This window comes from Antechinus flavipes, chromosome 2 (genome assembly GCF_016432865.1).
Source record: "Antechinus flavipes isolate AdamAnt ecotype Samford, QLD, Australia chromosome 2, AdamAnt_v2, whole genome shotgun sequence".
Classification (NCBI taxonomy): domain Eukaryota; kingdom Metazoa; phylum Chordata; class Mammalia; order Dasyuromorphia; family Dasyuridae; genus Antechinus; species Antechinus flavipes.
In genome coordinates, this window is record NC_067399.1 from 276,223,489 (window position 1) to 276,248,556 (window position 25,068).

At 32.6% G+C, this 25,068-nt stretch overlaps 1 protein-coding gene across 2 annotated transcripts in view; it reads right to left on the minus strand.

The window, feature by feature from the left end:
- UBR1 (ubiquitin protein ligase E3 component n-recognin 1) overlaps positions 1–25,068 on the minus strand; it is a 153,875-nt gene that overhangs the window by 35,656 nt on the left and 93,151 nt on the right. For both annotated transcript variants that reach the window (XM_051977172.1, XM_051977173.1), the window contains exons 28-37: positions 24,323–24,409; positions 23,338–23,519; positions 20,537–20,742; positions 19,717–19,810; positions 17,790–17,939; positions 15,648–15,745; positions 10,995–11,088; positions 9,062–9,210; positions 2,269–2,324; positions 372–468 (exon numbers count right to left, since the gene is read on the minus strand). In XM_051977172.1, coding sequence (XP_051833132.1) covers positions 372–468; positions 2,269–2,324; positions 9,062–9,210; positions 10,995–11,088; positions 15,648–15,745; positions 17,790–17,939; positions 19,717–19,810; positions 20,537–20,742; positions 23,338–23,519; positions 24,323–24,409 — 1,213 coding nt within the window. The remainder of the gene's footprint in view (positions 1–371; positions 469–2,268; positions 2,325–9,061; positions 9,211–10,994; positions 11,089–15,647; positions 15,746–17,789; positions 17,940–19,716; positions 19,811–20,536; positions 20,743–23,337; positions 23,520–24,322; positions 24,410–25,068) is intronic.

Here is a 25,068-nt window from a genome sequence, read left to right on the forward strand (position 1 = left end):
ACTTTTTTTTCCTACTGAAAAGAGCCAACAATATCAATAGCTGTAGTTGTCAGGAGCCCTAATAGAATGATGCAACAACAACAACCACCACAATAACAAAAACCAAATGGATTAAAAGGTCATTAGTAGATTAAGAGAAGCAGTGTTCTCAAAAATCCCCATTTAGAGTGCTTATGGGTACTTGGGGGAAATGTCTAATTCTTCATGAGCTAGGTCTTCATTATAAGCACTTCTTGTCAGGCTCTACAGACACTAATACTATTAAGTATTTTCTTCAATAATTGGACTATATTATTTTCCAATGAATCAATTTTTATATCATTTGAAGTAGATCAGAAAATGTAATGAGACAGTAGCAATTCAAAGACTACCTGATAGAAGACGAACTAGATGCTTCTGTATCAAGCTCTGAGGAGAGGTAATCCTCTGTGCCACAGCGAACTGTACTAATGCTTTCAGGCCACTGTGCTAAATCAGAAAAAAAAAAGGAGCAAAAAAGAAAGGCTGTAATTTGTATAAAAATACTCAAAGTAATGGTGTTAAATTAATGGGAAATTGGAAACAATACAACAAAGGAACAGCTAAGTCAATTCTGACAGTAATATGATGGAATACAAGTAATTATTAAAAATGACAAGTACACAAACTCAATATGTATATTAAACCGGCAATATATACATTAAACAATTAAGTGGTATTTTAAAAAAACCTATACGAAGAGATAAACTCCATTACTAAAGAGATCGAAAAGGAATTCATGGAAATGTAAATACTTAACATTAATTAAGCAGTAACTTTTTTATTGCAAAATGGCTTAAGTTTATAATACATATTTGCAATATATATATTTGTGTGTGTGTGTGTGTGTATGTGTGTGTGTGTGTAGATAGAAAAGATGACAGAACAGATATAACAGGTACCTCAATCACATGCAGATAAAAAGAATCACTAATAAATACATCCTTCCCTTCCCCCTGCATGTCCCATCACCCTTCTCCCAAGGACTTTGGGCCACTCAGACTTTACTGGGGCAGCCAGATAGGAAGAATACTTGGATGAATTAGGAGTCTTTCAATCATAAACACTGAAGTGAGAGAGAGGCTTACATCAAGCCTTATCAACTATCCTGCTGCTATGCCTTTAAGGTTCATAGATACCATGGGTACTGTCATTTAACATAAAGATGCACCCTAAAGACCCCTGGGCCTTTTCATCTGTCCAACCATTGCACTTCTAGGGCTTTCAACCCACTTTGCAGCTGAACTCTTTTACTGTGTTGTGTCCCTCAATTAAGAACATGAGCATATGAGCTGCTTAAGAGCAGGGATTGTCTCCTCTTTTTCTATTTATAAGTACTTATTAATAAATGCCTTTTCATTCATTTACTTACTGAAAAACTTAGGAAGATTTTGTTAGTTTTGGGCTTCTTTGCCATACTCCATGCAAACAACACAAAGTAGCTACTATATAAAATTTCTATCTTCTCCAAATATGGATTGAACAAATCTACGCTCATCCCATAATCACATTCATAGTACCACAGTGTTTTGCAGGCTTAAAATGTTTAAAAATAGGGATGACTTTCATATATGCTCAATTCTAAATCATTCCCCTGCTAAAGTGGAATATTCTCTTAGAAAGCAGAGTAATGACTGTTAGGAAAAGCAAGGATCCTCAAATTTAGGATCATGACTACCAAGAATATTTGCTATTAAGAAGACTACAAAGCTACCTGCCAAGAAGACAGGAGGGAAATGGCATTAGACAAAGTTTATGTAGAAGCAGAGGAATTCTATCTCCCCCTATGGGAAGATAAATGACTCATTTTTTTGTTTACAGGAAGTGAAACTGAGTCAAGTTCCCTCTCTTGCCACCCCATAAATCTCTAGAGTACTGGGAAGCTGGAATTTTGATGGGGAGTATAATGTCAAGGAGCCAGGAGATAACAAAGGCCAGCTTGTGAAAACTGGATTACTTGGACTAAAATGAACAAGTATCACTTGAAATAATACTGCACATTATTCTCTGGAATCTATTGCATGAGTAATTCTAAAATGAAGACAGTTTTAAAAATATGCTAGGAAGTAAGTATCTATTCTTCAATAAGATTCCAATGAATATTTTTTAGTTTTGTTTTCTTGCATACAATAGGAAGTTAATGAGGATTAAAAATAATCACAGAGCTTATCCTGGATTTCTATAAAAACACAACATGAATAATATGCTACTTAGGAGAACAATAATAAATACTATGTACTTAGTAATTACCTGTCTATTCTGAAGGGCTCCGAATAGAGGTTTGCCTTCATCTTCTAGCAGGTTGTCTTAAAAATAAACAAAAAAGCATTAAAATTATGGATTCAAAAATCCATTTTTTGTGTGTTATTTTTTGTGTATGGCTCCCTGACAGTTTTAGTCATACCAGTTTGTTCTTAGTAAGATAGTCTGATGTGCTTCCCTTCAAAAGTTTCAATTCTAAACCACATGCAAATTTTCTCAATTTTCGAAATAAATGAGTATCAAGTGATTAAATAGAGGTAACATAATTTATGCAGTTTAATTTCAAAGACTGCTTTGTAATATAGCTAAGTGATCAGCCTTGGAAAAGAATAAACATACCAGATTACTCCATTCCTTCATTTCACTCCTTCTCCCCCCAAAAGCCTCCTCTATCACAGTCACAGCATCTTTTTCTTACAGGTGATTTTATTTAGCACTCTGATCACCATTCCCTATCATCTTCCTGTTTCATGAAATGGTTTATTAAAATTCCAACTAGAATTTATCAGTTTCAAAACGGGACTTAATGGCTTTAAATTTCTACATCATTTCTAGTGTACTTTATTCAAAGTAACTCAAAGGTAATAATAATAACAATTATAACAATATGAATAACTAGCATTTATATAGTACTTCATGGTTTGCAAAGTGTTTCACTAATATTCCATTTTATCTTCAAAACAAATCTTATAAGAATTATTTCCCCTTAACAGTTGAGGAAACCAAAAAAGACAAAGAATAAGTGACTTGTCCAGATTCATGTACATAGTAAAGATCTGAGGGAGGATTTAAATTTAGTTCCTCTTGATTCCAGGTCCAACAGCCTACCAATTTTGCCCCTTAGATGCTTCTACTATACTAGACTAATAAGTTTAATTTTCCCTTCTCAAATCTGGATTGTAAAAATCTCCACTCAGCCTCTAATTATCGTTTTAGTAATATTGTTTTTCACATACTGAGATACTTATTTGTTGTATTATATTTCTTACAAAGAAGCTGTGATTAAGATGAAACCTCAAGAACCATATAAATCTTCAGTTTACTCTGGGATATCAATTGAATGGTAAGCAATGTTTAAGTACTTACTCTGTACCAGGTGGGCAACTAGGTGGCTAGAGCATTGGACTTGGAATTGGGAGAATTCATCTTCCAGAATTCAAATCCAGCTTCAAGTATCTATTTAGCTGCATGATCTTGGTAAGTCATTTAACACTATCTACCTCAGTTTTCTCATTTATAATATGAGCTAAAGAAGAAAATGGCAAACCATTCCCATATCTTTATCAAGAAAACCCCCAAATGAAATCACAAAGAGTTTCATACAACTGAAAAGACTGAAGAACAACATGTGCCCAACACTAGACTAAATGCAGAAGTTAGAAAAATAGAAGTAAAAGTGACCTAGCATCATTCAAGGATCTAGATTATATTTTAATGTGGAGACAACATACATACATTTAAGTATATAAAAGTATACAGGGCAGTTTGGGAAGAGAGTGCACTAGTAGCTAACAAGACCAGAAGTTACCAAAACAAGAACAATTTTTACTCTAACATCAATATTACAAAAAAAGAACAATTGTAAGACTTAAAAACTCTAGCCAAGGGAATGGTCAACCATAATTCTAGAGCACTGATTTCAAACTCAAATAGAGGTGGATTTATATTAACTTAGAAAACCACAAATCAATATTATATTGCATGGTCTATTCCTTTCTTTTATTAAATGTTTCATTACATTTTAATCTGGTTTAATTACAGGTAGGAGTTTTGCACCTGCAGGCCCCCCTGGAATGTAAGATTCCTATCCAAGAAGAATACTTTCCTCTTCCAATATGAAACATTTCAGTGGATAAGGGAAAGTGGAAGAGAGAAAAAATAAAGATACCTGATTAATTAGGAAAAAGACCCAAAATAAACAAAGCTTAAAAAAAAGAAGAAGAAGTTGGTGCTTGAGTTGCATTATAAAGAGAATCAGGATTCCAAGAGGCAGGCATGGAAGACCGCTAAAACAAAGATAAGGCATGGACCATGGTGATACTATGTGCAGAACAGAAGAGCAAGTCTGTAAGGCTAAACTGCAGAGAGTATGAAAGTATAAATAGAGGAGTAAAATATAAGGAACCTAGAAAGGTAGGATAGGGCCAGCTTATTAAGAGATTTAAAAAGAGGAGTTTATACTTGTTCCTAAAAGCAACAGGGAACCACTGAAATTTAATGAGCTGAAAGGTTGGCAGGATCAAACCTATATTTTAGGAAAATCTTGGTTGTATGGAGGATGGAATGCAGTGGGGAGAAGCTTAAGACACAAGAGACCAAATAAGAGGCTACTGCAAAAGTCCAGGTTAGAGTCTAATTAGGCTCTAAACTTGGGTGGGGCTTATGTGAACATAAAAGGAGACATCATTAAGTAATATTTTAGAGACAGAAACAAGAAACAGAAACTGATTCCCCACTGACAAAACGTCAGATTATATGAATAGACAATTTTTAAATGAAGAAATTAAAGCCATTTCTAGTCATATGAAAAAATACTCTAAATCACTATTAAGAGAAATGCAAATTAAGACAAATCTTAGGTACCAATATATACCCTCTCATATTGGCTAAAATGACAGGAAAAGATAATGATAAATGTTGGAGGGGATGTGAGGAAAACTGGGAAACTAATATATTGTTGGCGGAGTTGTGAAATGATTCAATCGTTCTGAAAAGTAATTTGAACTATGCCTAAAGGGCAAAAAACATGTTCTTTGATCCAGCAGTGCTCTACTGGGTATGTATCCCAAAGAGATTAAAAAAAAAAAAAAAAAAGGAAAAAAGGACTCATGTGCAAAAATTGTAGCAACCTTTTTTTTTGTAGTGGCAAGGAATTGAAGATGGACAAAATTTCCCAACAATTGGGAAATGGCTGAATAAGCTGTGGTACATGAATACAATAGAACATTATTATTGCATAAGAAATGATGAACAGACTGATTTCAGAAGTGTGGAAAGACTTACATGAACTAATATTAAAAGAAGTGAGTAGAACCAAGAGAACAAGATTATATGATGATCAACTGTGATGGACTTGGTTCTTTTCAACAATGTTTCAAAGTATTCAACAGGTGTTTCAAGGCAATTCTAATAGAATAGGAATAGAAAAAGGCATCCAAATCCAAGAGAGAACTATGGAGACAATGTGGATCAAAGCATAGTATTTTCACCTTTGTTGTTGCTTATTTTTTTTTCCTTTCTCATGTTTTATTTTTCCCTTTTTGATCCGATTTTTCTTGTGCAGGAGAAAGAATATGGAAATATGTTTAGAAGAATTGCATGTTTAACCTATATTGGATTGCTTGCTATCTAGGGAAGGAGGATAGAGAAAGGAGGGAAAAATTTGAAACACAAAATTTTGCAAAGATGAATGTTATAAACTATTTTTGCATGTATTTGGAAAAATAAAAAGATATGGCAACTGGGTGGCATTGCAGGAGAATAAGACTGAGGAGATGAAGATGATACCTAAGTTCTGAATGAAAATGACTAGAAGGATATGTTATGCCTTATAGTAATAGTGAAGTTTAAAAGAGAGGTTTCTTAAGGGGGAAGATATGGGTTCTATGATGGATATGTTAAGTTTGAGATACTTATGGGATAGCCTATAAGGCAATTTAAGAAGCTAGGTGTGGGATGGGTGAAAATGATGAAAAAGAATTTTTGGGTTAATTTCAATGGAGGGAGGAAACAGAAACAATATTGTTGTGATCAGCATGACAGAAGAAGTTATAAGTAGTTTAGAAATACATCACAAGCTGAGCACAAACTCATGCTACTGTATCAAAGACTTCTATGCTGAAGCTTTGTCTCTGTCAAAAATTAGGGTAATTTAAAAATACTACAAGCCTGAATGATAATTTTATCTATCAAAAAGAAAAAGAATTAATAACTGTTTTTTTGGATATGGTTTTATACATTATGGAGGAATCAGGTGATGAAGGAAAAACAATGGAAATTTTGAGGACAAGTAACTACTGTATCATACAGAAGTAAAGTTGAGCTCAGCTTTATGTGCAGTCTAAATATTCTGAGAAGGTTTGGGAGTTCTCAAAATGTTGATGTTCATGTAATTAGCAATGATAATTCTTCAAATAAAAATTTATTCAACACACTACATGCAAGATATTATGCTCAAACAAAGATATGTAATCAGGGGGGAAAAAGAGAAGAATTTAGAAACCTGATAAAAATGAGGTGCTTTATGTATTTTCTATCTTTTAACTAAATTAAGCCTCTCCTCTATTCCAAGGAAGACAAAGCCTAGTGGCCACAGAAACAGATGGGAGCATCTGAAAAGCAACTGCAACAATTTGAGTCAACAATACTGTGCCAATCCATGGGCCAAGGACTGGGAATATAATGAAGAGGGAAAACACTCCAGGCCTGGGGGAGGAAGCAGCAAAAATACCTAACTCAGGAAATGGAATGTCTTGTGCAAGTAGTCCAGGGTCTCCTAAATCAAAGACTACATAGCAGGAGGAAGGGAAGGAGGCCCAAAGGGTAAAAGATGTAAGACGCCTAAAAATGTAGGGGAGGAACAGATTATAAAGAGTTTTGAATACTAAACAGAAGATTTTAAATTTAATTTTGAAGGTAAAGGGAGCCACTGAAGTTGATTACATAAGGAGGTGAAATAGCCAAATCTGTGCTTCAGGAAGATTATTTAAGAGGATGATGGCCTAAAACAGAAAAAGACAAGGCAGGGAAACCACCTAGAAGGTTACTAAACTAGGATCCAGTGGTGAGGTGACAGGACCTATCTGCACCAATGTGGTGGCAAGTAATTAGAGGTCATAAACTAGAAATGTTGCAAAAACAGAACCAAAAGGATTTGGCAATAAGCTGAGTAAGACAGAGTAAGGAATAGTGGATGATATCTAGCTTGAAAGTTTGGGTGATGGTGGTATTCTTGATATTAATGGGGAAATTAGGAAGAGAGGAAGATGACTTTAAGACAGAAGACATTTACTAATTCAAGATGTCCAAAAAGCAACTGGAGATAATGAGCTGGAGATCTAGAAAGCTAGGACTAGATAAATAGACTTGAGAAACACCTGCTTAGAAATAACTAAAATGAGCCAGTTGAAATGAGACAGAGTTTACTAGATAAGCATCTCATAAATAAGCCATTTGATACAGTAATTATCCACAAGAGTTAGCCAGGAGAAATACCAAAGGATGAGAAAATACTGCTGATTGTCCTTCAAAATCATGAAGAGAAAGGAAGGAGAACTTGGTAATGTGCTTCAGAGTTTGCTACATTTGTTTTTCTACATTACATCATGTGGTAATATTCGTGTATGTACAAACTACCAGTTAGTCTCCATCCTAGAGCCAAGAGGAACACATTTTTCCTTTCCATATTATCAGGGAGAGTGATGTCAAAGTGTCAAAAATAAAGGATGATGATTACACACATACAAATTGTGATAATGGACAAAATATTAAGAGGTAAGGTGCCTGGTAAGTATAAGATTGCAGTTGTCCTACAGCAAGGTTGTCAAGTTCACAGATGTATCCGTGACTATGAGAGCAGAGAAGTAGATTCTACCTATTCTAGGGAGGAAAAACTGGTTACGAGTCAGATTTGATTCATGGAGAAGAGGAGAACTAGGTAAGAATTCAAGGACATAAATCACAAAAATCAACAGATTCACAGGATATTAGGATTTAGACCTGGGAGAAGATATTTTAATAATCTCTCATTTTAAACTTAACTTTACAGATTAGGAAATGAGCAAAGATTCCAACACAGGTCAGGTTTTTATCAGTCTGCTACTTTCTTTATTCACATGCAAATCTGACTTCAAAGTTCCATCCAATTAAAAATTTACATCCTCTATGAACTTACACGTAAAGAAACTGGAGCCCAGAGATGTTACATGTTTTACCTAAATGAGTCAGGATTCAAATCTAGATCCTGATTCTAGTACTAGAACTTTCTTCCCAACCATGAATTCAAGAAGACCGAGATTCAATTCTAACTCAAACACTTGGTAGTTCTATGAAAACAAGAAAATCTCTGATTCTCAGTTTCTCATCTGTAAAATGATTATAATATTATTTATCTCGCAGTGTTATTTGAGAATTAGATGATATAATATATGTAAGCTGTTTTTAAATTTTAAAACACTATATAAATGCCAACTATTGGATGAGTGAAACAGAAAAATCTCAGAACTGGAAAGAACCTCAAAAAGTATATTCCAGAAGTGATCATTCAATCTGACTGGAGAATTAACTTATTTTACAATCAGTAAAAGGAACCTTTCATAATTCAGAACTGAAACTTTCACCATTGGTATTTAAATAACATATATAATACAATGATATACAAATCAAGCTTTCTCCTTTCAAATCCATTCACACATAAAATTCATCCAGTTTCTCAAATTTGGACAATGATAAATAATGTTGCACAGTCAAGTCCTAAGTTTGATTCTTGTCTCTGATGCTTATAGCTGTTAACATAGACAATTCAAAGAGCCTATTTCTTTATTTGTAAAATGGGCATAATATTTATGCTACCCATCCTACAAGATTATAATGAGAAAAGCACTTTGCAAAGCTTCAAGTGTTATGCAAATGTAAGTTATCCATCTCACTATATTCTAACCTAATCCTTAGACATATCTAAAGATCTTTTTAGGGGGAAAAAAAACATATCAAAAATATTTGGTAGTTTTTGAAAAGAAGCTATTCAAATTAACCCATCAAGCAATTCCCTTATATACATTACCAATAGACTGGATGGTGAAAGCACAGGTGCCCCAGGTCATTGCAGGAATCCGAGGATCAGTTTCATCAGGAGGTACCTTCAGTACAACTCTATAAATTGTTGTGGCAAAGAGAATCAACATCTCTTTTATGCTGCTAGAGAATTTGACTCTGAAAAGAAAAAAAAAATAAGTTAAGCTAGGAAATCAATGAAAGTATTGCCTACTAAGGGGAGTCAAGAGGCTCTAAAATAGAAAGAAATTAACTTTTAGAATACAAGCCTATTATTCTTTGTGAAATTACAGATGCAGGCCTTTTTAAAAATAAATATGGAAAAGACAGATATTTGTTGTAAAACTTAAAAGTATAATATGCCTCTAAAGAAAAAAGAGAATAATATGATTCTAGCATGTATTAATACCAGAGTAAGCATATTCATATTCAATAGCAAGTCAACCCTGTGCAGAGATCTAATTGCAAAGTGACTGTCAGACTGGAAGGAAAAGGAAAAATGTGTTACCTACTCAAATCTAGGTTTGGAGAGTATTCCAGTAAGTATTAGATGCTGGAATGTTTACACAATCTATACTGATATTAAATTAGTAGTTTCTGTAATGAACATTTGGAAAATAATAGGATAAAGAACATCAGAAAGAATCCTGTCTGGAACTTGGCTGTTTTCAACAACGAAGTGATTCAGGGCAATTCCAATAAACTTGTGATGGAAAAAGTTATCCACATCCAGAGTAAGGAATATGGAGACTGAATGTGGATCACAGCATAGTATTTTCATCTTTTTTAGTTGTTATTTATTTGCTTTTTTTTCTTTCTCATTTTTTCCCCTTTTGATCTGATTTTTCTTGTACAGTATAATAAATGTGAAAATGTTTACAAGAATTATACATGTTTAACTTATATTAGATTACTTACTGTCTAGGGGAAAAGGGTGGGCAGAGAGAGGGAAAAAAATTTGCAACACAAGGTTTTGCAAGGGTGAATGTTAAAAAATATCTTTGCAAGTATTTTGAAAAATAAAAACCTATTATTTAAAAAGAAAAAAAGACTCCCAATCTGGTAATTCTACAAAAACAAGAAAATCATTAAATCTCTGATCCTCAGTTTCTCATCTGTAAAATGAGTATATTATTATTTACCTCACAGTGTTATTTGAGAACTAGTCATATGAGACCAATTTTTAATTGCATCTAATACCTAATAGTTTTTAATTTTATCCTCACATCTGAAATACACAGCAGGTTTAATTATCCTCATTTTGCAGACAAATTCACAAAGGCAAAGAGATTTGTCTGAGGTGATAGTGAATCAGCAGGAGATCTATAATTTGAACTCACAAACTTTTTATGGTTTGTAATGCAGTTATTTTTTTTTTTAATGCCTAAGGAGAACATGAGGACACAGAGATTTGGAGCCAGAAAGGACCTTAAGAAGTTATCCATTTAAATCCTTAATTTACAGATAAAGACATTAAGAAGCTTATCATAAAAGTAAGTTGTAGCATCAGAACTTGAAGAGGCTTCTCTGATTCCAAATTCAAATACAAATTTCAATGAACCACATTGCTTCTCATTTGACCCTATCCATATAAACAGAAAGAAATGCAACTAAATATTTTTGGAGAAAGCAGGTAATAAATTACAAGAGGATTGGGCTCAAATGTGACACTTATTTTCTGTGATTATACGCAAGACATGTAAAATCTGAGTCTCAGGGTCCTTATTTGTAAAATGAGGCTAGTAATATATAGTACCACCTTTTAAGTATTATATCCATGTCAGTTGCTATTATTGATATTCTTTTTTTTTTTAATATTCCATGGGGGAGATAGTTATTTAAAAACAGGATAAAGAAACATATATAGTATTTCCTAAAAGGCAAATATTAGCTTTCAATTTTGCTCATATTGAAAAACATATGATAAATATTGAAACACTTACGAAGGCTGAATTCCAAAATTCAATATAGAATGGAACTCCAACGTAGTATCACCCATTCCTTGATTGGCCAAGACCGAAACTTTTGGCTTCTCTCCTTAAAATGGGAAAGAGGAAAAAAAAAAATCACAAATTAATTTCCTTAGGCTGACAAAGACTTAAGGGGATATTGTAATACATTTTATAATCATTTTCTCATTTTATCCCAAATGCCAACCTATCATTTTCTGGAAAGTTTTAATGTTGCTTTAAAAAATACTGAGATTACAAAGTATTCATAAATTTAAAAAAGAAAATTAGGAAATAATTAGGTATTTCCAAAGTCACACATACAGTAGATGCCAAATCATCAAAGAATTTAAGAGGGATCTAGTCCAGGGGTCCTTAAACTACAACCTGCAGGCCAGATGCAGCAGCTGAGGATGTTTATCCCCCTCACCCAGGGCTATGAAGTTTCTTTATTTAAAGGCCCACAAAACAAAGTTTTTGTTTTTACTATAGTCCAGCCCTCCAGCAATCTGAGGGACAGTGAACTGGCCCCTTATTTAAAAAGTTTGAGGACCCCTGATCTAGTCTATCGAGTTTTAAGAGCCAATCAGAATATTTTCCCTACCTAAAGTCCCTGATGGCTTATCACATGTAAATTTTCTTTACTGAAACATTAAAGAATAAGTGAAACTTTACTTTTTTGTTTGAACCTGCAATTTCATCAAATACAAAACTCCTAGTTAGAAAACTCCTCTCTCTACTAAAGCAAGTTGGCATAATCTTAGCTTCCAGAAACATTAAGAGGGTTAAGAGGAGAGTCATGATCATACAAGTAAAATGTTAGAGATCGGGTTTGAACCCAAACCTTCAGGACTCTGAAGAAGATCTTTCTACTCAATACAGTAATAAAACAACTTCTCAAATGAAATCATAGTATAGAAATAAAGAAAAATAATGACTAAAGCATAGATTACTATTTCTATTACAGTAAAGCAAGCATAAGCTACTTCCTCAAAATAGATTGGGAGATTCTTACCATATCAGTCACAACATGAACACAAACATTACTATTACACTAGATAAATAAAAGTCAGTTTGGGTGTTAACTATTCGGAAGATAACTGGTCCAGTACACAGGCTGATTTTTATCTACTCAAATTTGCTTACTCAAATTGTTTGCTATTTGTTAACTCCAATTTTAAGTGTTCAACTTTCTTTTACATCAGAACTAATATTAATATATATATATATGTATGTATATATATATTTTACTAGCCCCATTTTACAAATAAGGACCCTGAGACTCAGATTTTACATGTCTTGCGTATAGTCACAGAAAATAAGTGTCACATTTGAGCCCAATCCTCTTATAACTTATTACATGCTTTCTCCAAAAATACCTAGTTGCATTTCTTTCTGTTTACATGGATAGGGTCAAATGAGAAGCAATGTGGTTCATTGAAATTTGTATTTGAATTTGGAATCAAAGAAGCCTCTTCAAGTTCTGATGCTACAAATATTTCATGCTAGTAAAATAATAATAATAACAACAACAATATTAAGCATAAATGGTGGTAATGTTTCCAAAAGAGTATTGAAATCTAAATACAATAGTTAACAAAAGAGTAGTAAAGAGGAATATCTGGCAAAAGATCACTTATCCTATCAATTAGGAATATCTAAAAAACAAGGAAAAGAGCCTATGGCATCATTAAGCAATCAAACTTCTGTTGCGCTTCCAATATACCAACAATTAAAATGACAATAGCTGAAAATCTATTTAGGAAATACATTAAAAAAATTTTTTTTATCAAATATCAATGACAGAAAGTTCCTTAGTCCCCATAAAACATCACATTTTTTTGAGTATTGATCTTTAGGCGATCCTAAACTTTAGAATAATACTGTTATTTTTTTTTAATGGACTTGTATTTCAAGACGCTTGAGAGTAATTAAAAGAACTTCATAATTTCTGAAAGGCAACTGAGCATGTTCGGTTCAGCTCACTGTTCATTTGCAGATATTGTATCAGATACAGATACTGATGAATGAGATCTTTATGCTGTTTATGTAACTACATGTCACAATCTGGATAACAGGAAGTCTTTATCCATTTGATTTTCTCTATATGGATAGTTAAATAACTTCACAACAGCATGTAAATAATAGGGGCCCAATATTATGGAAATTCTTGTTTGGATCAATGTCAGTTTTTAGCCTCAAAGAGCTTATTAGACATATGAGCTCCAAAGATAATTTTTTCTGTCAACAGAAATTGTTCTCTTAAAAGTAAACCAACTACTTCCTTTTTGCTAAATCCTATTGGACTTAACTTTTTCTCTGTCTTCATTTATTTTCTTTTTTAAAACCAGAGTCAATAGAATTTGATTACTTTTTAAAAACTCTTCTTAACAAAGAAGTTCAAGTTCTCCTAGATGCTATTCTTTCCATAATCTATGCCTTTATCTCATTGCTTCTATTTCCTCTGCATCTTCTTATTTTCTAAATGTGGGTGCTCTCAGAGCTCTAGAACTTTGGTCATTTATTCTCTCTATATAATTTCTTTTTTCAAAGAGTATATCCGTTCTTATTGCTTCAATTATCTATTTGGATGGCTTGCAAATCTTTATATCCACTCCTGACTTTTTATTAGTGTGGCAGGTCTACATTTCCAAATACATATATCTCACTCCAACTTAACACAGTCAAAACTGAACTCAACTTTTTCTGCCTCAAAATGGTTCCTCCACGTGACCATTTGATCATCATGAATTCTCAGGGCTTTAGTGTTATTTTGGGTTCATTCTTCTATCAGTGATCAATCCTTCTTAATGAAAAATCTCTTTGACTTAATTTAGCCACACTAATTAATCAATATGTAATTGCAGAATATACACATTGTGCCCAATATTTTCACTTACTCTCCTTATCCTGGACTATATAACTTCATGCTTAGATTACACTAGGAATCAAATAATTATTTTCACTTCTAGTCTCCAATCCATCCCCTCAAATCATCAAATTAAGCTTTAAAATATCACAACCATCCTTCCAGTCCATTTCTTACAAAAATTTAATGACTCCCCATTGACTAGAGAATCAAGTCCAAACTCTCCATTCTGGCATTCATGGTCCACATTATTACCTATCCAAATCCTACCAATTTCTGAAAATTCAAATGAAATCTTAGTTACTTTGTGAAGTTTTCCCTAACTGCCAAAACTAATCAAGAGCTTTTTCTGAAATCCATAAGACTCATCTAATTTTGCATTTGACTATTTTTTTACATATGTGTATATATATTTATGTCTACATGCATAATACTGTTATTTTAATGAGTGGCATATAAATCAAATATTTTCAAAAGAATTATGTCATGAAATTTTTTTTTCTATCTCCTTAACAGCAGAACTGAACACAATGGAGGTTATCAATAAACACCTGCTGAACTGAACATCAAGATTAAAAATATATCTATCAAGTTTATAGTTTCTCTAGTTTTTAGAAAATACCACACCTTTAATATTCTTTAAAGGCAAATTTTTTTGGGGAAATTAACTGTATAAATTTTATTTAGAATTTAATTCTATCTAGGGAAAATGCCACTACATGTAAAATTCATGGAGACAGAAACAGGGAAAACTAAGGAATTAAATTCCAGGAGTCTAAGAATAGAGCTGAGAGAAGGTTATGAAATTTCCCCTTATTACCGCTTTGGCTGCATCCCATACATTTTGGTATGATGTCTCATTATTATCGTTTTCTTGGGTGAAGTTATTAATTATGTCTATGATTTGCTGTTTCACCCAATCATTCTTTAGTATGAGATTATTTAGTTTCCAATTATTTTTTGGTCTACTTCCCCCTGCTTTTTTGTTGAATGTAATTTTCATTGCATCGTGGTCTGAAAAGGATGCATTTACTATTTCTGCCTTACTACATTTGAGTTTGAGGTTTTTATGTCCTAATATATGGTCAATTTTTGTATAGGTTCCATGAACTGCTGAAAAGAAAGTGTATTCCTTTCTGTCTCCATTACATTTTCTCCAGAGATAACTTTGGAGAAAATCATATCTAACTTTTCTAGTATTCTATTTACCTCTTTGACTTCTTTCTTATTTATTTTGTGGTTTGATTTATCTAATTCTGAGAGTGCAAGGTTAAGATCTCCCACTATTATAGTTTTACTGTCTATTTCTTCTTGCAGCTCTCTTAGTTTCTGAGAGAAGGTTATGGTTCAAAGTTGTGATTAAAATATTTACCTGATTCCACTAATCAATCTTTCTTTTCCTCTTTAGATTAGAAAAGACAGATATGCTTTCCTTCCTTTTATAGAATTACCTAAGTTATCTCTTTAATTTTTAAAAAATGCATTTCATATATTGGTCTCTGAAAACTAAACAATACATGCAGTACAAAACAAAATGGTTTTTCATTGTTAAAAAAAGATTAAATTTGATCTTCTAGTGAGTTAATCTATTAAATTTAAATTAAACCTGCTTTAATTCACATTGCCCTGTCTTTTGCAAAATCTAACATTTGCACTTGCACATCATATATGAAAAAGTAGTTAGAGAATTCGTCCATTTTACCTAACAAATTTCATAACTAAGGTTTTAACAATTAAGTTCTCATGGAATTTACTTGAAAATAAGACATAAATCAAACCTTTAGCATTTTTCACACTATAACCTGATATTCGGGCCATGACAGTTTCTATCCACCGTGACAAGGATAAAAGTTGAGCAACAGCTTCTGCATTCTCACTGAAAAAATAAAATGAAAAAAGTTATTACAAATATAGGGTTATCATTCATAATTATGCTCCAAATTTGGAATCTTCTCTTAAAGGAATATAAAAGATAAAGTTTCCCTAAGCAACTATAACATCTGTGACCTATGAAGATGGTCTTTTTTTGGACTATGTATTTGGAACATGGAAAAAAGTATTTTAAGTATCAGACCATGGCATGATAAATTTAGTTAAAGATAAATCAATTCTCAATAATAAATAATAAGATTAAGAAGAATCATGGATAATCGCTTTAAAAAATGGATGAAAAACTAAAATTTTTTTCTAGATAAGAACTAAAATGAAAGGGGAAGAAAAACACATAGGGATTGACAGACCAAGATCTGACCTGAAAATTTCTCTGTTGTCAGAAAATTAAATATAAACCAGTAAGTTATAACAATCTTTTTCTCTTACAATATATTATATTTCTTGAGGTTTCATGTAAACAGATACAAAAAAATAGATTAAATCTGATTCTGCTTTTACCATACCCCTATGCCCTGAATTCAGTTATTTCCTAAATTATATGTTCCAATTTATTTACATGAAGGTTTGCTGCCTGACTTTCATGTTATGATACATGTTAAAAATGTACAATTTAGTAAAGAAAAAAAATTCTACCTGCTCTGGTAGAACTTATGACCAATATCACTAATTCAATTAGTTTTTAAGAGTTAGAAGATTAGAACAAATACTATGTCTTATAGAATAAGTTAAAGTATATAATTATCGACTTTTAGAAGTTGAAAAAAGCCTTAACAAATTTGTCTTTAAAAGCCATTTGGAACTTAGTTCCATTATGCCTACCACCTAAATTAATAAAGTATAGATCATTTTCAGAATAATGTTCTTAAGTGAATAAAATGAAATCTAGTATTACAAAAGAAAATAAGTTTGATTGCGGATATAGTTATAAAAATGTGTGAAGCAAGTTAATGGCTACCATTTTAAGAAGCCCTGTTTGTGGCCATCCTGGAAGGCACTTCAAAAATTTTCAAAAGTAATTTCAATTCTATTATTTTATCTTATCTATGTCTCTAAATGAAGGATGCCCCAAAAGGGTAGGAGATTCCAAAGGGATCCAGAAAATATAGCTGAAAATGTATATGTATGTGTATATATATATATTTTTTAAATTTAAATGGTTCATAAAAAGTTAGGGGATATTTGATAAAGATTAGCCTTTATATCTTATAGTTTCTCTCTGTGATACTAAAAGGTAAATGAGAGTATTCACACTGAAAAGCTGATGACAAAGCCACACAAAGTAAGAACCTGGCACCAAATCCTAGTTCTTAAATGACATAAAAGAGCAACTTTTATACATTTTAGTTTTTCTTCAATTAAAAAAATCCTATTCACTCTTATTTTTCCTTTCCCCCAACAGCAGAGAAAAAAAGAAGGAAACAAAACCAAAATTTTTGTCAAAAATATGCACAGTCAAGCAAAACAAATTTCTGTACTGGCCATATATAAAAAATATATTTCATTTTGCATCCTGAACCCATCACTTCCCTGTCAAAACAATATAACAAGAACTGTTCTTAATTGCATGAGAAGCAGTAAATCCCAGTGGATAGTAGGCTGAACCCAGGAATTGGGAAGACCTGGCCTTGAACCCTGGCCTTTTCTCTTATTTCTGTGTGACATATGGGTCTGAGCATGTTTCTCAGGTTTGGTTTTATTATCAGTTAAAATGGAGGTAATCATATTTGTTGTTGTGGGGATCAAGTCAGAGAATGCATGTAAAGTAGTTTGCAAACTTTCTAATCCCTACCAGTTATTATTACTGGCATTAGTTACTAATTACAAGTATTAGTAATTACAAGTACTGATCAGACAATGGATCTAATAGGAAAGTACTGAAGTAAACATTAAAAATCGCAGTGGGAGGAGAAGAGAATGTAATTACTTTGTGATTAGTGAAAAACAGACACGTGATCTCAAAATAAGACTGTGATCACTAAGAGGTACTGAGGCTTGGAAATGAGACTAAGTACACAAACAAAATATACCTGTTTATTTTTTGTATTTGTAAAGGAACAATAGGAATCACAGTATTGCACAAAGATTTGCAAAGAGGACAAAGATATTCTCCATTCTCCAAGTCAAAAAACTCAACATGAAGGCGCTGGCGAGAATTAATCTGTATAGCTTCAAAGTACCTACAAAATTTCAAAAGAAAAGAGTTAATTTAACATTGTACAATTACCTAGAATTTGATATATCAAAAAATCTGATAAATCATAATAAATCTAAGGGTGTGCTAAAGATAATAAATTTTCTTTAGGTGTTTCCACATGTCTGGTCTTCATACATAATTATTGATGTAAAAACAGCTTTTTTCCCCCCTACACATTCTACTAATAATTGCTGATGTACTTTTAAAAGTTACTTCCCTCACAATCTATCTTAAGAATGCAAGTACAAAGGACTAGCCCATTACAACAGAAATAAGTTGGCTTTCTTATTTAGGGGAAACGGATAGTAAACATTTTAAAGGCCTGAAGCTTTATGCAGTTTTGTCCTACCACAATCAGAAGATAGATTTATAATACAAAATCTATTCTCTTTAGATTTGAGTCATCAGAATAAATAAGCTAGACAAGGCCTTTTGAATAGGCTAAAAAAACTTTGCCTAAGACACATTTGAAAAATGAATTTTTTGGGATTTCTCCTTTCCCAGAAGAGCTGAAACCTGGATCCTCTTGTCCTATTTTTCTGCCTTTAGAATACTTTCCTCAGGGATATTTCTAGAATATTTGTGGCTGTTTATGTAAATTTCTGTTTCCTTTCAATGTCAGTACAAAAAATATTGAAAAATCATAAGGAAGTGACTTTCCAGAAGCTATTCCCAAAACTGATCATTATCTAACACAAATAGTAACAGTGATTAAAAACTGCTAAGAATTGAGATAGAATCGACTATGCTTAAATATTATGACATTTGAAAGTATGATAATTTAAATGAAAATACATTTATTATATGGCACTATTTATGTTTATAATTTTGCAATCAGCACATGCACACACGCACGCACATAAAACTGTGATTTATCAATACATGGAAAAGTCCTCTCCAATGGAGCAGACTGCTAATACCTTTGTAATTTATAATCTTGGAGCGTGACCTAGCAACTGGGAGGTCAAGTGACTTGCCTATAGTCAAAGAACTAGTAGGTACCTTGAAGGTAGGATTTGATCCTATATCTTCCTGACCCAAGGGCCAACCCAAAATCCACTATATCAGCAGGCCCTAATAAGAGGCATAATAAAAATAATTAAAATTGTATTATATATGTAGAGTAAATCTCTACGTGTATATGTGTATGTGAGCATACACATTCATGTGTAAAAAAAAATTTTTTTTTTATATACATTTGTGATTTCATCCATTCTGGGAACTTATGGTATAGAAACTGTCTACTTTTATAGAGCAGCAAACTTTCTTAAGTACTGTTCTTCAAGTCTTGTTAGGAGAACTGACTTACCGCTGGGTCTTTTTGACTCTTAAGATGAATTATATATAATTATGATTTACACACACACATACACATATATATGACCGAATATACATGATCATACATGCACATATATTCATGTGTATATCTCACGCCAAAGATTTGCTTATTTTTGTTCTTTGAAATCTTAACATCTATTGCTTTATCATTTCCATTATTACTACTCTTATCTTATCCCCATCAGATAGGGACATGGTTGTTTTCTAACTATAAAGAAAAAAAAAGAGGTAAAGGAACACAGAAAGAATGTGGGAGTAACAATAGAAAGTTTAAAAAAGATAAAAGAAAGTAATGGAAAAGAAGAGAAAGAAGTATGGTTGGGGAAGAAGAGATATAAGAAAATGTGAAGTTTGGGGCAACAAACATGAGTTTAATTCAGTTTAATTTTAGGAAATTATCAAAATGAAAACAAAGGACTTACTTTTGCCAGCAGATTGCATGCATGACATGGCCACAGCTGCCAGTGTGGGTTCCACATGCAAGGTTAGGATCCATGAAGAGTGGATCTGTTATTTCTAGTAGAGGAAGACATAAATAAGGGCTATGAAGCAATTTTTCCAACCATGAAAAACTAATATTAGTTAAAACATTATCATTATAAGTATTCACATTCCACCTACTATGTGCCAGGCATTGTGCTAAACATTTTTTAACAAATATTCTCTCATTTGATCCTCACAACTATTCTGATAGTTGTTGCTATTATCCCTATTTTACAGTTGAGGAAATCGAGACAGACAGAGTCTAAGTCAGGGTCAAATAGCTAGTATCTGAGAGTGGATTTGAACTCATATCTTTCTGACTCCAGACTCACCACCCAGCTATCATTAAGTAAAGAGGTAGCTGTGAATGAATCAGTCAATCATTATTTACTAAGTGCCTACTATATGCCAGACTAGCATATACACATTGACTGTGAACCTTGCTAAGTAACCTAACTTTTCAAAGTTTTTGTTTTTTTAAATTAATTTTCAACATTTGCTTTTAGAACATTTTTGATTTCCATTTTTTCTTCCTCCATCGCTTCCTTCAATCTTTCCCAAGATGGCAAGCAATCTGATATAGGTTTTTTACATATATAATCATATTAAACATATTTTCACATTAATCATACTGTAAAAGAAGAATCAGAACAAAAGGGGAAAATCACAAGAAAAAACATTCAGAGTTGTGTGTGTGTGTAGCGAGATAAAGAGAACACAAAAACAGATAAAGCCTAGAAGGATTTGGAATATACATACCTCCTGAGAGTTCCAGAGGCTTTCCTCTCTGCTGTGTTAAAGCACTGGATTTCTGGACACAGGCTGACAAAACCATAGCAGCATTTTCTAATCTTACTTCTTGCTCCTCTTGACAAAGAATACAGGTCAGCATTTCCTTTTCACTAAGAGAAGGACCACGTTTAGGTCCCAATGCAATTCTAGAGTAGTCAATGGTCATAGGTATACTACCAAGAGAAATGAATAGAGATTTAAAAATATTTACTTGAATTTCATTCAATAATGCAAGAATCAGAGAGTCCTAAACAAAATGATCCTAATATGAATCTCTGCTCTACACATACTACATGTATAGCTTTGAGTAAGCACCCTTAGCCAATCTGGGACTTATTCCCTATCTATAAAATGAGGAAGTTGTAATGGATGACCTTTAAGCATCCCTTTCAGTACTAAATCTTTAGATCTTATGAAGAGATCCCCTGACCCACTTGAATTACAATATTACTTAGTTCTCTTTTTCATGTATCACACCTAACCAGTTACCAATATATCCTCCATAGTACATTTAAGATCTGCTTCTTCTTTATTCTCTGTCACTAATAGTCAATTCTATTTGATATGACATGTGTTCCCCCAAAGCACCAGGCTATGCAAAGTCATGCAAATAAAACCACAAAGCTTATAGAAATTATATGGTTAAGAATATCAACACTTAAAAACTTCATCAGATGAACAGCTAATAAAAAAGAATAGCATAGTTTTATACATGTTAAATGATTAAGAACTACATTAATATCATAATAAATTGTCCACAACCTCTTGCTATCTGCTGTTGCTCTGCCTACACCATGTTTCCCACAGAGCCAGGCTGGCAACATTTTGCACAAGTAGAGTATACTGGCAGTTCTGGAAATCAGAGGCTATGGTAAAAGGTAAGGAATTGAAGAGAGAAGGGAAAACAATCCTACTCTGTCTACTGTTATTACTGTACCTGAAGATATGCAACATATATATATATATATATATATCATATTATAGTACTTTACCTTGAAAATTATCTGAAATTTTCTTGTGCAAATGGGTATCAGAAAGGTTACTGCTTGTGAGTTACTGTGAAATAATGCAGTTTTCTGAATTCTTGCTCTTTTTCAGGTAAGAAATTACACATAAACCAACTTGAAAGTTCCCTACTATATCAACTGCATTGGAACAAATTCAAGTTTTCCAAAAAAGTATTTCTGAAGAATTGGGTATATATAATTGAAGCCCTAACAATCATGGTGCTAAATCTTTCTCCTAACCTCCTGTACCACATCACCAATTGTTTCTTGGACATCATGAACTATATACATTTCAAAAAGTTACCTTAAACACATCCAAATGAAATTCATTATATTTCCTGAAAACTTTCCCCTATTACTATCAAATATACCACCTTTCACTTAGTCACCCAGTACTATTTCTATCTGCCAATCCATCCATCCATCCATCCATCACTTCCCTTTTTTGTGCTCACACAGCCACCACTCTACTTAATTCCATCATATTTCTTGTCTGGACTCTTGCAATCATCTTTTAATTGGTTTCTCTACCTCAAATCTCTCTCTACCAAAGACTATCCTTTTTCAGCCTCTAAAAAATAAGACTAGATCTGATCATATCACATTTCCATATTCAATATCCCAGTGACTCCTTGTTACCCTCAGGATCAAATATAAAGTCCATTGTTTAGAATTTAAAATTCCTCAAAATCTGGACCTTTTCTACCTTTCTAGTCTTCATATACTGTATTTATTAACCTTTCCCCTGAGGGAGAGGGTTACACAACATCCCCATCCCAAGAATTCTTTGATCTAGATGTATGGCCTACTTATTATTTCTCTCACATGATGCCTCTCTCTCTTCTTTGTGATTTAGTACTGACTGATCCCCATACCTGAAATTTGCTCTCCCTTCTCAACTATTCCTCTGAGAATTCCTGGCTTCTTTCAAGACTCAGATCAAAACTCACCTTCTTGCAGTGAGCCTTCCTAGTAACCCCTTACATTTACTTTGTATGTATGCTGTAAACAGCTATTTTGGATTTATAAAATAACATTATTTACATCTGTCTTATTAAAATATAAATTATATAAGAGAGACTATTTTTGCCTTTCTCTATCCCCAAAACATGGATTAGCACACAGAAGAAATGCCATAAGTGCTTCTTGATTGATTGTTGATTGCCCAGGTGCTGAATGGCTACAATTTTTTACTTTTTACACTGTCCCTCTCAACTTTTGATCAATGGCACTTTTCCAATATACAACAATCTGTCTGTTTCTGCTACTAGTATTTTTATATTTTTATTTGTATGCCACCTATTTTTCCGAATTTATTAGAGTGGTTAATAAGATACAGAGTCAATACTTGTTATTCAGTGTCTGTATTAAATGCCAGTATTTTTCAGGTAGAGAGGAGAATTTGTAGACAATTAGCAGATGCTCATGAAGATTGGAAAAAAAATTTCTGAACATCAGATGATTAAGAATGATCACTTTTAGATACATAAACCTTAAAATACTATTTCCTTTTTTTTTTTTTTCAAAACCAGAGAAACTACTAGGAATTTTCAGACTTAATTAGGTGGGAGAAAAGTTTTCCAAATAAGTATATTTCTTTATAGATAAAATGTATTGATGCTTTGGTAAGACTATATACAATATGCAGCTTACAATATCTTCTGAGAATCATCAATTTCATAATGCATATTGAGAAATATATTTTACAAAGTACTTAATTATTTTTTTTTATCAAAGTATAGAGTTAAGATCATTTCTTACCTTTCTTCCTCTACAACAGAATTTTCTTTCCCTTGTAGATCTAAGGTATTCTCATATAATAGTTTGTGAGTTTCAATGAAATTCCTTTGTAAGGCTGACATTTGTGCCATGATTTTCTGACGATGAAGCCTAGCAGCTTCCGCCTTTCTCTTACGTTCTGCCTTTTCTTTATCTTGCATACTCTAAATTTAAAGAAAAACAACAGAAAATACAGCTGAAATCTGTTTGAATGCATTTTACAGATCAGATCATACTATCAAAACTTAATTCCCTTAATCTATGAGGCAAAGTGCTAGTCCTGTCCTTCCTGTTTCTGATGTGTTGAGGAGTCGCTACTGGAGCAGTTTTTCTCCTCTAGGGTAACTTAAATTGATAAGCCTTTACCTTGGTTGCATAATTAAAAAGCAACATCAACTCAAACAATTTTTTAAATTGTCACAAATCAAAAGATGGAAATTGAAAATATTTAAAAGCTCTTATTTTGAAAGCTAAGATTTTTTTAAGAAAAGAAATTCACAAAATTACTAGGGATTCTTTGATACTACTCTATTAATCCCGTCTAAGCATAGTCCTTTTTATACTGATTAGTAAAATATTGTCTTCCTCAAAAACAGCTTTATGAATAGCAATATTATTGTCAACTCAACTAAGTCAAAATGTAAGATACATAAATTTAATTCACTGGACTCAGCACACATTAGACCTAGGCAACCTACATAAATGTTATTGGGACATAGCTCTTACTTCAAGCTTTTCTGATTCTTATGAAAGAAAAATATGAATAATTTTCCCAAGTACTACAGTATAAGGCATAACAGAACAATAGAAGAAACAAGAAAAGAGAAAAAAATAAGTCTCCATATTCACTTTTAACTGTAGTTACAACTTAATAGTAAATAACTTTAAAAGATTCATAATGTTAAAGATAAGGGAGAAAAAAATTGAAATTATGATAGAATGACCCTCATTGTCTTGATTTTATTACCTCATCACTCTTGGTAAGTTCTGATCCAGATACAGTTGCTACTGTTAAACTAGATTTTTCCCTCAATCGTTTCACTGTGTCAAACATCTATGAAGAAAGAATGAAATATAAAGAAAAGATTTAGTTGGCATAAAAGCATGGTAAATTACCTTAACCTTCCTTGTGGAGATGTCCCCATTTATATCATTAACTCATATGGCTTTTTTCCATAAAGGCAAATAAGTTTTCTACTTTAGTTTTTGGCTTTCTTAATCAGTTTTCATAGAAAATCTTATGTAAATATGAGATTTTGTGAAATCTACTTGAAGCATTTTCTTTCTTGAAAATGTTATTGATAACTTTGGTTTTCTTATCAGCTAGATTTCTCCAAGTAATCTCTCCTTCCTTTCCATACCTAACAGCCATATTCTAAAATAAAGAATTAAAAAAAAAAAAAAACCAAAAATATTCACTGAACCAATTACATTGTATACTGTGTATATTGATAAACTAAACCAAAAACATTGAAAAAAATCTGTAAATATATTCTATATACTACACTTTTGGACCTCTTCCTCAGAGCAGTTGGGAAATAGATTACTGGCATCAGAATCAGGAAGATTTAAATTCAAATCTTGCCCAAGACACTTACTAGCTGTGTAACCCTAAGTAAGTCAAGTCACTTAACCTCTATTTGTCTTAATCCACTGGAGGACGAAATGGCAAACCATTCCAGGATCTTGACAAGAAAAAAGCCCATGGACAGT